This window comes from Trichomycterus rosablanca, chromosome 16 (genome assembly GCF_030014385.1).
Source record: "Trichomycterus rosablanca isolate fTriRos1 chromosome 16, fTriRos1.hap1, whole genome shotgun sequence".
Lineage (NCBI taxonomy): Eukaryota > Metazoa > Chordata > Actinopteri > Siluriformes > Trichomycteridae > Trichomycterus > Trichomycterus rosablanca.
This window is the reverse complement of record NC_086003.1, coordinates 4,751,596-4,765,471: the sequence shown is the minus strand read 5'-3', so window position 1 is coordinate 4,765,471 and position 13,876 is coordinate 4,751,596. Positions and strand designations below refer to the sequence as shown.

The following is a 13,876-nucleotide window of genomic DNA, read 5'->3' as shown; positions in this document are numbered from 1 at the left end:
CATCAGCTTGCTGGAACTCCCATCTATAGAGTAGATGAATGTGCTCTTGGTAGTCAGTAGGGAGTCTATTAGAAGGAATCAACTGTAAGTGAATCAGGAGTGAATCATTTTGATAACAGACCATCACAATGATAAAAACATAACAGATCTTTTTTGACCATGAGTCCACCAAATTAAGTGCGTGTGGAATTAAAGAAGCCACTCTCATACTTTGGTGGATTTGTGTGAGGTCAGCTTTGCATGGGGAGAGCCACGCCCAGATCTCTGTGCTCCTCCACTTTCTATACAGGCACCCTGGGCAACCAAGGTCCTTACACTGCATTGATAACCCCACCCCTTAGTCCAGTCTTTCTCACCCAGTAGACTGGAGGCCAATTTTGTCTGATGCAGGAATTAAAAAGTTGTGCCTGTAAGAGGTCGCCCAGCCGACCGGTAGCAGAGACGAGATTCAAACACGGGAGCTCAGAATTCTTTATCCATTGTCTAATTCTTTAACCACTGAGCTACTTACTACTTCTTGGTGAACTCAGTGGTACTTTGATCATTTTAGTCCTGACCTAACAGACACCTCTTGTGATATATCAGGACTTGATATGGGTCATAAAACGTCATCTCTGTACCATCTACAATGGAAGAGCCGTAGTTACACAGTTCACAATACACAGATGACAAATACGATTCTCTGAAAGGTTTACTTACTGTCCTCCGAACAGCTGCATGCCAAGAAGAGCAAAGACCACGATGAAGAGGAAGAGGAGGAAGAGCAAGCTGATGATGGACTTCATAGAGTTGAGCAGAGACACCACCAGGTTCCTCAGTGAGTTCCAATACCTATTAAAAGTTGGAGTTCCTAAGCTTGTGTGTCTTACAAAAGCATGAATCTTTATGGATCTAACAATTTAATATGACCTTTATAGGACTGTCAAATCAAAGATTTTTAATTGAGAGTCAAGCATAATTCAAAGTATTGCTTTATATAATTATAAACTTCAGTTAAGCTGCCTGAATACAACTTATTTATTGCATGGCAGCTCTTTCCACCCTTGACTCTGCACTGTCATAGCAGCTTTGAATTAATGGCAGATTTGTTTTTAGTGGTTTTTGGATTAATGGAGACATTTCTAACCTCAACTCTGAATATTTTTACATCCACACCCTCAGATATATTCCAATCTTGGCTAGAAATCTACCAGGTTGCACATTTATTGAGGCAGAAGCATAAAATTAGACCATAAATATATAGTATATTTGCTCATTAAAAAAATAGTAAATGCTTTACATACTTGGTGACTTTAAAGATTCTGAGCAAACGCAGAGCTCTTAGAACACTGATGCCAAAAGATGCTCCCGGCACAATGGCTGCCCAGATGACCTCAAATATGCTGCCCACGATGACCTGCACAGATCAGCAGACACAAAAACAATAAGGCACAGAGATAAGAGTCAAAAAAGTTGCCTAAATGAAATGAATAGTAAATAGTTCTCTATATCAATGACTCTTCATTGATAAATGTACAAATACACTACATGGACAAGGTATTGGGACACCACCTCTACTACATGAATCCATGGTTTAAAGACAATCCACTGGCCCTTTTATTAAACAGCTCTGGAATGAACATTGATTGCGGCTTCCTTGACCAACATCAGCGCCCAGTCATACAAACAATCTTTTGACTGAATGGCCACAAATTTCCACAGCTTGTTGGGTGTTCAACAAGCTCATGATCTGGTGTCCAAATGCCTTTGGCTTTATAATGAATAATAGATCGCTGTTGGCTAAATGAGTTGCCTTTTCCAGTTCATCTGGCTGTGACTCACCCCAAAGTCGAAGCAGTTGAATGAGGAGTGGAAATAATTCCTGGGCCCCAGGCCATACATCTTCAGAGTCATCTCAGACAGAAACAGACCCAGGAATACGAACTCGGCCAGATCTAAAACAACCAAAGATGTGAATCAGAGGAGCACAAAAATATACTAAACATTTTAATAGAAAGTTATTATGTAATTATGTAAATTATGTAAAGCATAACACTGACTCCAATGTTGTAATACATCACTGTGTAAGTACACTGGGCAGCATTCAGAGGGATTTACACGAACGTACTGAGGACTTGGTTTGCATTTAAGGCATTGCAATTGATACAATGCAAGCAGTTGAGGCTTAAGGCGTCCTAATTTGGCAATTGTGGGACTTGAACCAGGTACCATCTGATCACCAGTCGAGTATTTAAACCAATAAGCAAACACTGAGTTGTGGTTTTACGTTTACATCATTTAGCAGACGTTTTATCCAAAGCGACTTACAATTGTGACCACAGTTTAGGCATTTGATGATTGTGGGGTCCAACTATGGTAATTGGGCAGTTGTGGGGCTTGAACCAGAAACCATATGATACTAGTCCAGTACCTTAACCACTAAGGTACCACTGAGTTGTGGTTTTACGTTTGCAGCGTTTAACAGACATTTTATCCAAAGCGACTTACAACTGTGACCATAGTTTAACCAATCAGGGGGTTAAGGGGTCCAACTATGGTAATTTGGCGGTTGTGGAGCTTGAACCAGGAACCATCTGATCACTAGTCCAGTAGCTTAACCACTAAGGTACCACTGAGCTGTGGTTTTACGTTTGCAGCATTAGCAGATGTTAATATACAAAGCGTCTTACAGTTGTGACCATAGTGGCAAACAGTGGCAGCCTGGTAGAACGTGGCAGAAAGGTAGACGACAAGTAATCTAAAGATTGCTGGTTCAAGTCCCATATCTGAATAATCAACCTACAGATTACTAGTCAATTACCTTTATTACAATTCCTCAGACTGGCAGTATTATGTCCAGCTTCAACGTCAATGTCAAAATTTCATCGTAACCACGATATCTGACCATGGGTCTGTCCGAAAATCTAGTGACCTTTCTACATAGATGCGATGACATAATCACCATAATCGCTGTCTAAGTAGAGCATGTAAATAATCTGCCATTAAGTTCAATGTCTTATTAGAGTCCTTTTTATTTAGGCAGCTATAGGCAGTAGGCAGCAAGGCAGCTCACTAGGTTTTCAGACAGACCCCATCCAAAAATGCATTGACTTTTAAGGGTAGTACTAAATGTCAGCGACTCTGAACACTGCCCCGTGTGTCTGATGTTGGTGAATGTAAATAATCTGCAGTACGTACACAGTGCATGGCTGAGCCACTCAGGCTGGTTGTAGTGAACCATGGCGACACACAGCGTGTTCAGGCCCACTATACACAGCACGATCCAGTAGAAGCTTTGGGCCTTGACCATGCGGCGGATGAAGAAACGTACTCGCTTTTCCTTGCGGCGGAAGTATGAGGAACCTTCGCTCTTGCTGCCCTTCAGGCTGGTTCGAGCAAACGGGGATCCAGGGGGCGCTGCGTGTTTGGGAGACATTGATAAGCTTTACATCAATGTCAGCTTTATTTATTTATTGGTTACATTCATGACAGGACAGATAATGACTGGATTACTGAATTAACCTAGATTCATTATTTTAAGTCTTTTAATGTCAAACACAGTCATGGACAATTTTGTATCTTCAATTCACCTCACTTGCATGTTTTTGGACTGTTGGGGGGAAAACCAGAGCTCCCAGAGGGAGCGTTTCAGACATGGGGAGAACATCAAACCCAGGACCAGTGCTACCCGCGGCTTTGTTCAGCCAAATATCGTTTACAGAAACTGCACTTCTGATCAAAAAACTGTAAGGCAAAAAGAATCTAAAATAAAAATGAACTGAAATAAAAATAAGCTGAAGGGAGTCGTAACCACAGGCTGTTAAGTCTGGCATTGAGCCCTTGAGAGAGACAGTCCTGCTGCACTGGGTTGACGCCAGTGGTTTGAAATGAAAGTCTTATATCACGGATGAACTAATACACAGGGTCGCCCACTCACGGCTCCACTTCTGCTGCACTTGAAAAAGCTAATTTGTACTCAAATTAAATACACTTGACACACAGGGAACAACAAAAATGCAACCGAGACCAAGATCGATTTTGTATATTTAATTTTTTAAATAATTGTTGATAAAAATGGTGTCAAAATTACTAAAAAAACTGTGATCATAATCTCTAAGACCTGGGTTTAAGTCTGCAGACACAATTGGCAGTGTCTGAAGGAGCGAAGGCTGGATGAGGATTCCAATATGAACACCACAATTAAGAATGTCCATCTAACAGATTAGCACGTACACCGACCAGGCATAACATTATGAGCACTGACAGGTGAAGTGAATAACACTGATCATCTCTTCATCACAGCACCTGTTAGTGGGTGTGATATATTAAGCAGCAAGTGAAAATGTTGTCCTCAAAGTTGATGTTAGAAGCAGGAAAAATGGACGAGCTTGAGGATTTGAGCCAGTTTGACAAGGGCCAAATTGTGATGGCTAGACGACCGGGTCAGAGCATCTCCAAAACTGCAGCTCTTGTGGGGTGTTCCCGGTCTGCAGTGGTCAGTATCTATCAAAAGTGGTCCAAGCAAGGAACAGTGGTAAACCAGCGACAGGATCATGGGCGGCCAAGGCTAATTGAAGCACGTAGGGAACCAAAGCTCAATTGAGGCTTTCTCGACCAACATGAGTGCCCAGCCATATATACGGAATGGGTACAAATTCTTTTTTAAAGCTTTATCAAAAGAGTGGCTGTTGTTATAGCTTAAAAGATCACACATAGGTCACTCCATATGTTTTTGAAATGGTAGGTCCAACAAGCTAACAGTCAGGTGTCCAAATACTTTTAGCCATATAGTGTAGGTATAAGTGTGTATGTAAAAGGATGTAATAATGTATATATAAAGTATTAGTGCCAGTGCTTGTGTCAGTGCTATCCTGACTTGATTTCTGTCATGATTTCTGTTAAATACCAAGCCTCACCAACAGAGGAGATGTCTGTGAAGTGTTCCTCCCCTTCCTCTGCGCTGATGAGGTCATTCTTACCCTTCTTGGCCTTTTTCAGCACTAAAACAAAACAGAAGACGTTAAGTGACTGGAACAAAGCATTTTTCACTACTCCTGTCTGACAGATGGGTCACTGTAGCATGAAGTCTAATATATTCTATACACAGCTGTCAAAACAAATAATCCCAAACCATTTTACTCTTCAAATACTAAAATAAGTGTTCCTGTCCCTTTTATCAGCTCCACTTACCATATAAAAGCACTTTGTAGTTCCACAATTACTGACTGTAGTCCATCTGTTTCTCTACATACTTTTTAGCCTGCTTTCACCCTGTTCTTCAATGGTCAGGACCCCCACAGGACCACCACAGAGCAGGTATTATTTAGGTGGTGGATGATTCTTTGCACTGCAGTGACACTGACATGGTGCTGGTGTGTTAGTGTGTGTTGTGCTGGTATAAGTGGATCAGACACAGCCGCTCTGCTGGAGTTTTTAAATACCGTGTCCACTCACTGTCCACTCTATTAGACACTCCTACCTAGTTGGAGATGTAAAGTCAGAGACGATCGCTCATCTATTGCTGCTGTTTAAGTTGGTCATCTTCTAGACCTTCATCAGTGGTCACAGGACACTGCCTATGGGGCGCTGTTGGCTGGATATTTTTGGTTGGTGGACTATTCTCAGTCCAGCAGTGACAGTGAGGTGTTTAAAAACTCCACCAACGCTGCTGTGTCTGATCCACTTTCTATCCCCCACTCCAGTGTTTTCCTGAGATATCTGCTTCTGTACATGTGCATGCGCGTTGCTAATCCAATTATCCCTGTTGTCTTAATCCCTGTAATTACTTCTGGCGTCCACAGCAGGCGTAATTGATAGAGATTAGGGGCCTGATAAGGCTGAACTACTGGGATCAGAGTATTAAGCACGTCACCGATCGTGCTGCAGAGAGTCCAGTCTCCAGTAAATGAAAATGGGTGGGGCTGGGTTAGGGCTGGTTTATGCTTTCAGCATCGTTATCATGTGGTGTTGTTCGAGAGGAGTGTGTGATCTGAAAGCAGCATTTACTTTCTGCTACTACATTTGAAGTGGTGCGCAGATGTTCCTCCTGTTGGGTATGTGACCTTCCATGCAGGATGAGCTATAAACTTGCACAAATTGTGGAGGAAGAGCTTTGTTTATTCAAAGGGTTGTGTCCTGGACACGGTAACACATTGTAAAATGAGAAAATCAATCAATGTGGTTTAATGGACTGAAGCACTCGCACAGCAGCACAATGTACCCTACGTACCAACGATATTATGAACACAGTGTACTGCCAAAATGTCAAAAAACCCTTAAATTCCTAATTTCTTCATAATGAGGTTCTGGGATTATTCCTGGTGGCCACAAGTTAGTCCGAGTCGAGTCTTGGGGCTGCTGTCAGCCTGGTCAAATGCTAAACAGACACAACCATGGCTGTGTCTGAGGAGGGGAAGGCCAAATAAGGATTCTTCTCTACATTGCTGCAACAACAACACATGTTGTTTGGTTTTGCATGAGCAGTAGAGGATTCCAGATGTAAATATGTGGTCCTTTATACATGCTGAGGTTCTCTGTAAGAAGATTTACACTGGCCAGCCACTTCACACATGACAAAGGAGGCAAGCAACGGTGCTGTACAGAAAGCAAAGGTTCCCAAAGTACAGGGAATTAAAAATATTCAGATAGGATACTGCAATAAGGGGGTAAATCCAATGCTTCCATCAATGTTTCAACAAACCACTACCAACTGTCTTATGATCTTGTACTAAAATTCCCATCTATCAATAAGGAGTTGATGTGTTGAGAGATCATTGGGAGAATTTCCGTCTAGTTAGTGTGACATCATTTTTACCCTGGTTGTTCTGTTTCCTCTTGTACCACGCACCATCCAGTGGAGATTTCTCCTCAGCATTCTCATCCTCTTCAGCCAGCAACACCTCCTCTGGAACAACAGAAAATTCATCAGCTGTGGCAAGAATTCCTTTGTCGGTCTTTATCAATACTGAGGTTTAGATATTTTTACACCTGCGACTATTTTTTCTTCCATATTTGTTCCTCTAAATGATTTCTGATCATAAAATAAGACACAATATTACACAAAAAAATAAATAGAAACATGGTATTTTGGAAAACACACATATTGGAGGGTATTCAAGCGCTTTTTACAGTAGACATTGTCTCAAAGCAAAATTACAGAATCCTGGACCAACAGACCAAAAACCCTTGTTGAGCAAGCCGAGGGTGACAGTGGCAAGAAAAAACTCCCTTAAAAATACAGGAAGAACCCTTGAAAGGAACCAAAATCAGCAGGGACCCTCATCTTCTTTGGGTGGCCTGGACATTAAATTACATTACATTTACATTTTTGGCATTTAGCAGACGCTTTTATCCAAAACGACTTACATTACAGTTACAGTATACAGTATGAGCAATTGAGGGTTAAGGGCCTTTGCTCAAGGGCCCAACAGGAGCAACCTGGCAGTTGTGAGTCTTGAACCAGCGACCTTCTGATTACTAGTCCAGTATCTTAACCGCTAGGCTACAGCTTGTCCTATAAGTATTATTAATATTTATATTATTACTACTACATTTATGGCATTTACAAGATGCTTTTATCCAAAGTGACGTACAATACTTTGACAGTATGTTGTCTACACAATTGAGGGTCAAGGACTTTGCTCAAGGGCCCAACAGTGGCAAACTGGCAGTGGTGGGGTTTGAACCGGCAACATTCTGATGGCTGGTGTTGTACCCTAATTATTTTTATATTTTGATAGTTGGCTTCCATATCACTGTTGGGATCGGTTTTGGGGCATTCCATGATTATTATAAGTCTCGCTATTATAATTCTTTTTTTATACACCTTTAGATGTAAAGTTGTTTTTGTGTTTAGTCCTGCTGCGAAACCCAAATCCCATTCAACTTCACATCATGGACAGATGATCTTATATTCACCTCACAAACCATTAGATTTTTTAGTGTATCTAGGGGTTAAGCTCTGGATGCAGATAGAAGGAGCCTCAAAGAAACCCATTGTTTGGTAGATAGTGATATGGGCTCCAGGGCAGAACTTGGCAAATGAACCCACCCTCACAGTCACTTGGATCTTTTCCTTTGGCCATCTTGATCCAAAACGAAGGTTAGCTTAGTCTGCTGAGAGTGAGAGAATGTGAGAGATGTATTACACTTACCCGCCTTACAGATCCACTCGAGGTAGCCGGTCAGCTCTCTCTCAATCTGCTGCTGCCTACGCAGCTTCAAAAACTCCTGTCTCTTCTCCACACGTTCTCGTTCCTTAGCAAACTCTCTGAGAAAAAACACACACATACACACATCAGCCAGGTTGGTCCAAATACATTAGTCCATACGAGCCAGAAGTATGACATCTGACCATGAGCTTGTTGGACATGAATTCTAAAGCTATAGTGTTGCCGACAATTTATAACTGCAACAGGTTCCACTCTTCTAGAAAAGCTTTTCCCAAAGTCTATAGACTGTGTCTGTACGAATTTGTACCCATTACATCAAAATATTATTTGTAAAGTCAGGAACTGATATTGGATAACAAGGTTTGGCTTGCAGTTAACAAACAGACATTCACCATGCAATAACGGACTGTTGACCCTTCAAGCAGACGCTGTGATCTACTGCTACCACGGGACAACTTTCTCATCTCTGCAGGTGTCTAGTTCCCCCCCGCCAGTCTAAAGTGGCCTTTCACTTCAAACAGGACCAACTGCTGTGGACCCACCATTCAAAGAACAAGCACCGATTGCCTCTAGACATCTTTAACACTTTAACACAAAAACTGAAGTCGAGAAGACGGATTATGGAAGAAAACGATCCAATAAAGTCAAAGGTGGGGTGCTGTGAGATCATTTGTTACTTGCAGGTCCCGACAGTGCAGAGACGGTGGTGATCATATAAAACAGGATTTGTCATTAATTGAATTTGTTCCCACAGATACACTTGAGAATCTTGCCTACTTACTTACTTTATTGCCAAATTCTTCTGAAACCCTCATGCAAAAGACCATTTGATTAAAGTTGCTGTTGGAACTATATTTCTACAAGTCGTGATTGAACAGAAGCCAAAAGTAAAAAAGAAAATCCTAAGCAGTAAGTGGCTCACAGTTTCTGGCAGATCTGGGATATAGAATAGAGCGTGAACAGGTATGGACAATTACTTATAAATAAAAAGCAACAATAATTTCAGAAAACCTTAAATTCCTTAAATTGTTTTCTGACCAAAATCATCTAAATTCTTACTTAAAGTAAAGACAATGAATTTAATCTCTCTATGCCCTAACTTCCTTTACATATAGGGTGTGTTCGAAAAGCTAGTGCGCTCTCTACATAGGCAGCATTTTACGTCATTCTATGCTCGCTCCCGAGAAGGAGGCTGTTCGAAATCCTAGATGCCTTAATATGCTGTCTACTAAGGCATCTTAAAATTTTAATGTTATTTTGACTCAAGAACGAGTGAGCATCGGAAGCATCCTTAGTGATCAAGGCAATCCCAGCATTCAGTGCGGCAGCTGTTCTCTCACAGAAAAATAAAAAAACATGGCTGACGGTGCAGAGAAACGAACGCGTTATTTTAAAACGTAAATAAATTGTTATGGATTTTTAACTTGTATAAACTTGTACAAGTGTTTTTATTTGCAAGTTCGGGCTTGTCAGCGAATTTAACCATATTCGGTACACGAAGGGAGATTGACATGTTGACATGCTAGCGCGCTGTGCCACCACATCCCATTGGTTTGAATGGCCCCTAGGTTTTCCCAATGGGTATTAATAACATGATTAATGACCTGTAGTATGTAACCATGGTTCTAATTTACAACCTAATTTGCCTAACATGGCTACCTAACAAGGCACCTAATTGTTGAGTGATTGTTGAGTTTGTTGGATGTCCCACTCTAGCCCCTAAACACATAGGACAATATGCACTCGTATTGGGAGGCTTCCACAAGATTTCATTTGTGGGAATTTGTGTGTCTCCATTCAATAAACTCAATCAAGACACAATCAAGGCATTTCAATTGTGGTATTAAGTGAGGGTTAGGTTCCTTCACGTCAGATTACTTCAATCATGTCATGCTGAAACAGTAAAGGTCCCTCCCAAAACTGTTCACAAATTTGAAACGCCCAAACTTACTATTAAGGAGGGGTGAGCACATACCTTTTGCTATTTTGTAAAGGGTGTCCCAAAATTCACGCAAGAAGTAATTTTGATAGAGAACACAGGTTTTTAATTAAAAATTGTAAATTTTTAATTGATTCATAAAGTATACAGTATAGGGTTATGTATGGAATAGCATATCGGGTAAATGGCCTCCACGGCTTTGCTGGCACATACGCACTCTTTTGTCGAAATTTACATTTTCAGCATTTAGCAGACGCCTTTATCCAAAGCGACTTACATTACAGTTACAGTATACAGTCTAAGCAATTGAGGGTTAAGGGCCTTGCTCAAGGGCCCAACAGCAGCAACCTGGCAGTAGTGGTGCTTGAACCAGCAACCCTCTGATCACTGGTCCAGTACCTTAACCACTAGGCTACAGCTGGCCCATGAAATTTTCCATGACTGAATTTCGTTGATACCTCCTTCAAGGCAGAACTTTCACTTTCTGTTCACAAGCCAAGTAACACGAATCAAAGATCACATTTTATTTTTATGTTTATTTTGTAAAGGAGCTTTTTTCAGTTTCTTTGACAGACTTGCTTACTCTCTTTACTATGAATTTGAGATTTCTTTACTATGCATAATCAAAGCAGGTAAGACTTTACAGCATCATAAAACATGCAGTTATATATATTTAATAAATAATAGATAGGTGTAAGTTTGTGAATTACCTAGAATTTACATGAATCACTAATGAACTTCAAATATTCTTTATTATGGACCTTGTCAACATGACACAGATATTTCTCAAAATTTGTTGTTTTCCCTTTTATGAAAACAAAACCCTAACATAAGCATTTTCATCAAAATGACTAATGATTATAAATCGTCGAGTTAAAGTTTAAAAAGCCGGAAGAAATACTGCGCATGCATACTGCGCAATCTAGGAACTTCGGTGTTTGGAACAGGCTTGTCAGACAGACAGTTAATCGTGGTGTAAAACATTAAAAGTATTAAATTTTGAATGTATTTGCATAACTTGTGCGTGATGATTCCGGAGTCAGAACGCAAACAAGCGAAATCTTCCTCAAATAGATTTGGATTGTGTTCCAAATGCAGTTTACTACTTTTTACATACAGTATGTTGTACTGTACACTACCTAGACACACTTTATAGTACTTGAGGATGTGATTTGGGGACGTTACATTGTGTGCTCGTTGTCAAAACTTAAAACAATAATATAGTAGTTTAACTTTATTTTACTATTTACTTCATATTTTTATGTCAGATATTAAGTATTTTTACCCTGTGTAGATTAGTTTAATCTGTAAACACATCCACACAAACCCATAATACTCTAGCTTTAAAGTTTCTTTAGATAAACGTGCAAATCATATTTAAAAGAAAGGATAAATAATGTAAAAATCCAGTTTACATACAGTTAAGTTTGTGTAGTTATTTATTATTTATATATGGGTGTATGTGGGTAGCACGAAAACGGGTAGCATTATAACACCAAACAACTGTGTTTTAATAACTGCTCGTTTTGATATGCACCGTTGTTTTCTTGTAGCAAGAAAGTAAACATTGCAGTTAGAAAGTGTAAATATAGTTAAAATGTTATCTCTCAAAAAAAATTCAAGTGTAATTTTACACTTTAAACGCGGTGTAAACGTATACATTTTATTTAGGAAATGTAGTGGAGTAAAAGTTGGTGTAACAACAGATACTTCAGATTATTACCACAGATGAATACTTCGTTACATTACACCACTGCTTATTTTTAGTTTTTAAGTGACCCACCTTTATTTGTAAGCCACATCTATTCGTAACCCACCTGTATTCATAACACACATCAATTTATAATCCACCTCTATTCGTAACCCACCTGTTTTCATAACCCACCTCTATTTAGTTCAAGTGTTTACCCACTTCTATCCAGTTAAGCTATAACCCACCAAGGTCACCCTACATTAGCTATCACCATCTTTAGTGAAATGTAATGTTACCCATAGTATACTTGATGAAGGCCTTATGTTATCTTAACGTTTTATTATACCAGTACAATTGTTAAGTTTCAAGCAATTTTGTAGTGTTTGATTTGGTCAAAACCATTCAGTTCAGAAAATTACTGCAACAGATTCAATGACTACCATGATATGTAAGTGTATGTTTCTTAAAAGTGTATGTTCACTTTTTATTTGTCTGAATTTGTCTTTTTTTCCAGATAAAAATGTCTTCACTCCATGAACTGAGGGTTGTTTTGATCGGGGGTCGAGAGCTAGGGGGAAAAGAGGCAAGTGGAAAGAGTTCTGTTGGAAACACCATCCTGGGCAGAAATGTGTTTCATACTGACAGAAGAACTGCCTGCTGCCAGATAGCAGAAGGACAAGTCCATGGGTTTACTATCAAGCTGGTTGACACTCCTGGATGGTGGTGGCATTATTCTGTGGAAAACACTCCCATGTTTGATAAACTCGAGATCATTCGTAGCCAAGCGTTGTGCACACCTGGACCTCACGCCTTCCTTTTAGTCATTCCTGTGGACTCAGCTTTTCCAAATGTCTACAAGATCGCTTTGGAGGAGCATCTGGAATTCTGTGGCGAACAAATATGGAATCACATGATTGTGGTGTTTAGTTCAGTAGCTCCATTTAATTCCAGAGCCTTTGAGAATCATGTGAAAAACTGGCCAGACCTAATGTGGCTTTTAAGAAAATGTAATAAAAGATTCCATGTTATTGATATTACAAACCAAAATGATGGGTCTCAAGTTTCCTCACTCTTGTCTACAATAGCTACTATGGTGTCAAACAAAAATGACAATTATTTTCGAATTGTCCATACTGAAGAGTATTTGAAAATAAATGAGAGCAAAAGAACAAGAGCCAAGGAAAGAGCACAAAAGAGAGTGATTGCAGTCCAGAGGCAAAGAGATGAAATGAAAGCAATGATGCTAAGTGAGTATTGATTACCGCCCAGTAATGATAATTTTTAATTACCAATTTACCTTATAGATCAAAAATGCAATAAATGGACATAAATAATTTTACATTTATTTTAATAATTTAACTTTATTTTTGTAATTTTAATTTAATTTACATTTTCATTTAATTTCCTAAATATACACTATTTTTAAAATGTAAGCCTCCAACACCATAAAGTTATCTTTTTTTTTGTTTTCTTCTTCAAAGGTGGTGCATATTATTCAAATGAAATTCGCCTTGTGATTGTTGGGGCATCCTGGGCTGGAAGAAGCTCTGCAGGAAACATTATTTTGGATACCGATGCATTTGAAGTTGATGAAAATAGAACAACAGTGCGGTGTGCAGTCAGCTACGGTGAAATAAATGGGAGGAAACTAACAGTGGTTGACACTCCAGGGTGGTACTATAACAGTCCTCTGAAGAAAACCTCTGAGATTGACAAGCTAGAGATAAAGCGTAGTGTGACTCTCTGTCCTCCGGGTCCACATGCATTTCTGCTGACTGTTCCCATTGCTACAGCATTCAATCAGTCCTATCAGAAAGCCGTGGAAGAGCATATGAGCTTGTTTGGGGAGGAGATCTGGGACTATACTTTTGTTCTTTTTACAAGAAAAGACTGGCTTGGTGATACATCCATTGAGGAGCGCATTGAAACTGATGAACCACATCTTGAGTGGCTAATGAAAAAATGTGGAAACCGATACTACGCTGTTACCAACAAGAACCAGCTAAATTCCACACAGTCCACAGAACTCATTGAGAGGATTGATGAGATGGTGGCAGGAAACAAGGGTGGTTATTATAAAATTGATAGCAGTCT

The 13,876-nt window shown here is 39.8% G+C and overlaps 1 protein-coding gene across 1 annotated transcript in view; it reads right to left on the bottom strand.

Annotated features, from left to right (window-relative positions):
- cacna1bb (calcium channel, voltage-dependent, N type, alpha 1B subunit, b) overlaps positions 1-13,876 on the bottom strand; it is a 120,212-nt gene that overhangs the window by 53,604 nt on the left and 52,732 nt on the right. Inside the window, exons 8-14 of the mRNA XM_063011264.1 lie at positions 8,133-8,248; positions 6,794-6,883; positions 4,896-4,979; positions 3,178-3,396; positions 1,822-1,934; positions 1,284-1,396; positions 700-831 (exon numbers count right to left, since the gene is read on the bottom strand). Of these exons, the coding sequence (XP_062867334.1) occupies positions 700-831; positions 1,284-1,396; positions 1,822-1,934; positions 3,178-3,396; positions 4,896-4,979; positions 6,794-6,883; positions 8,133-8,248 (867 nt within the window). The remainder of the gene's footprint in view (positions 1-699; positions 832-1,283; positions 1,397-1,821; positions 1,935-3,177; positions 3,397-4,895; positions 4,980-6,793; positions 6,884-8,132; positions 8,249-13,876) is intronic.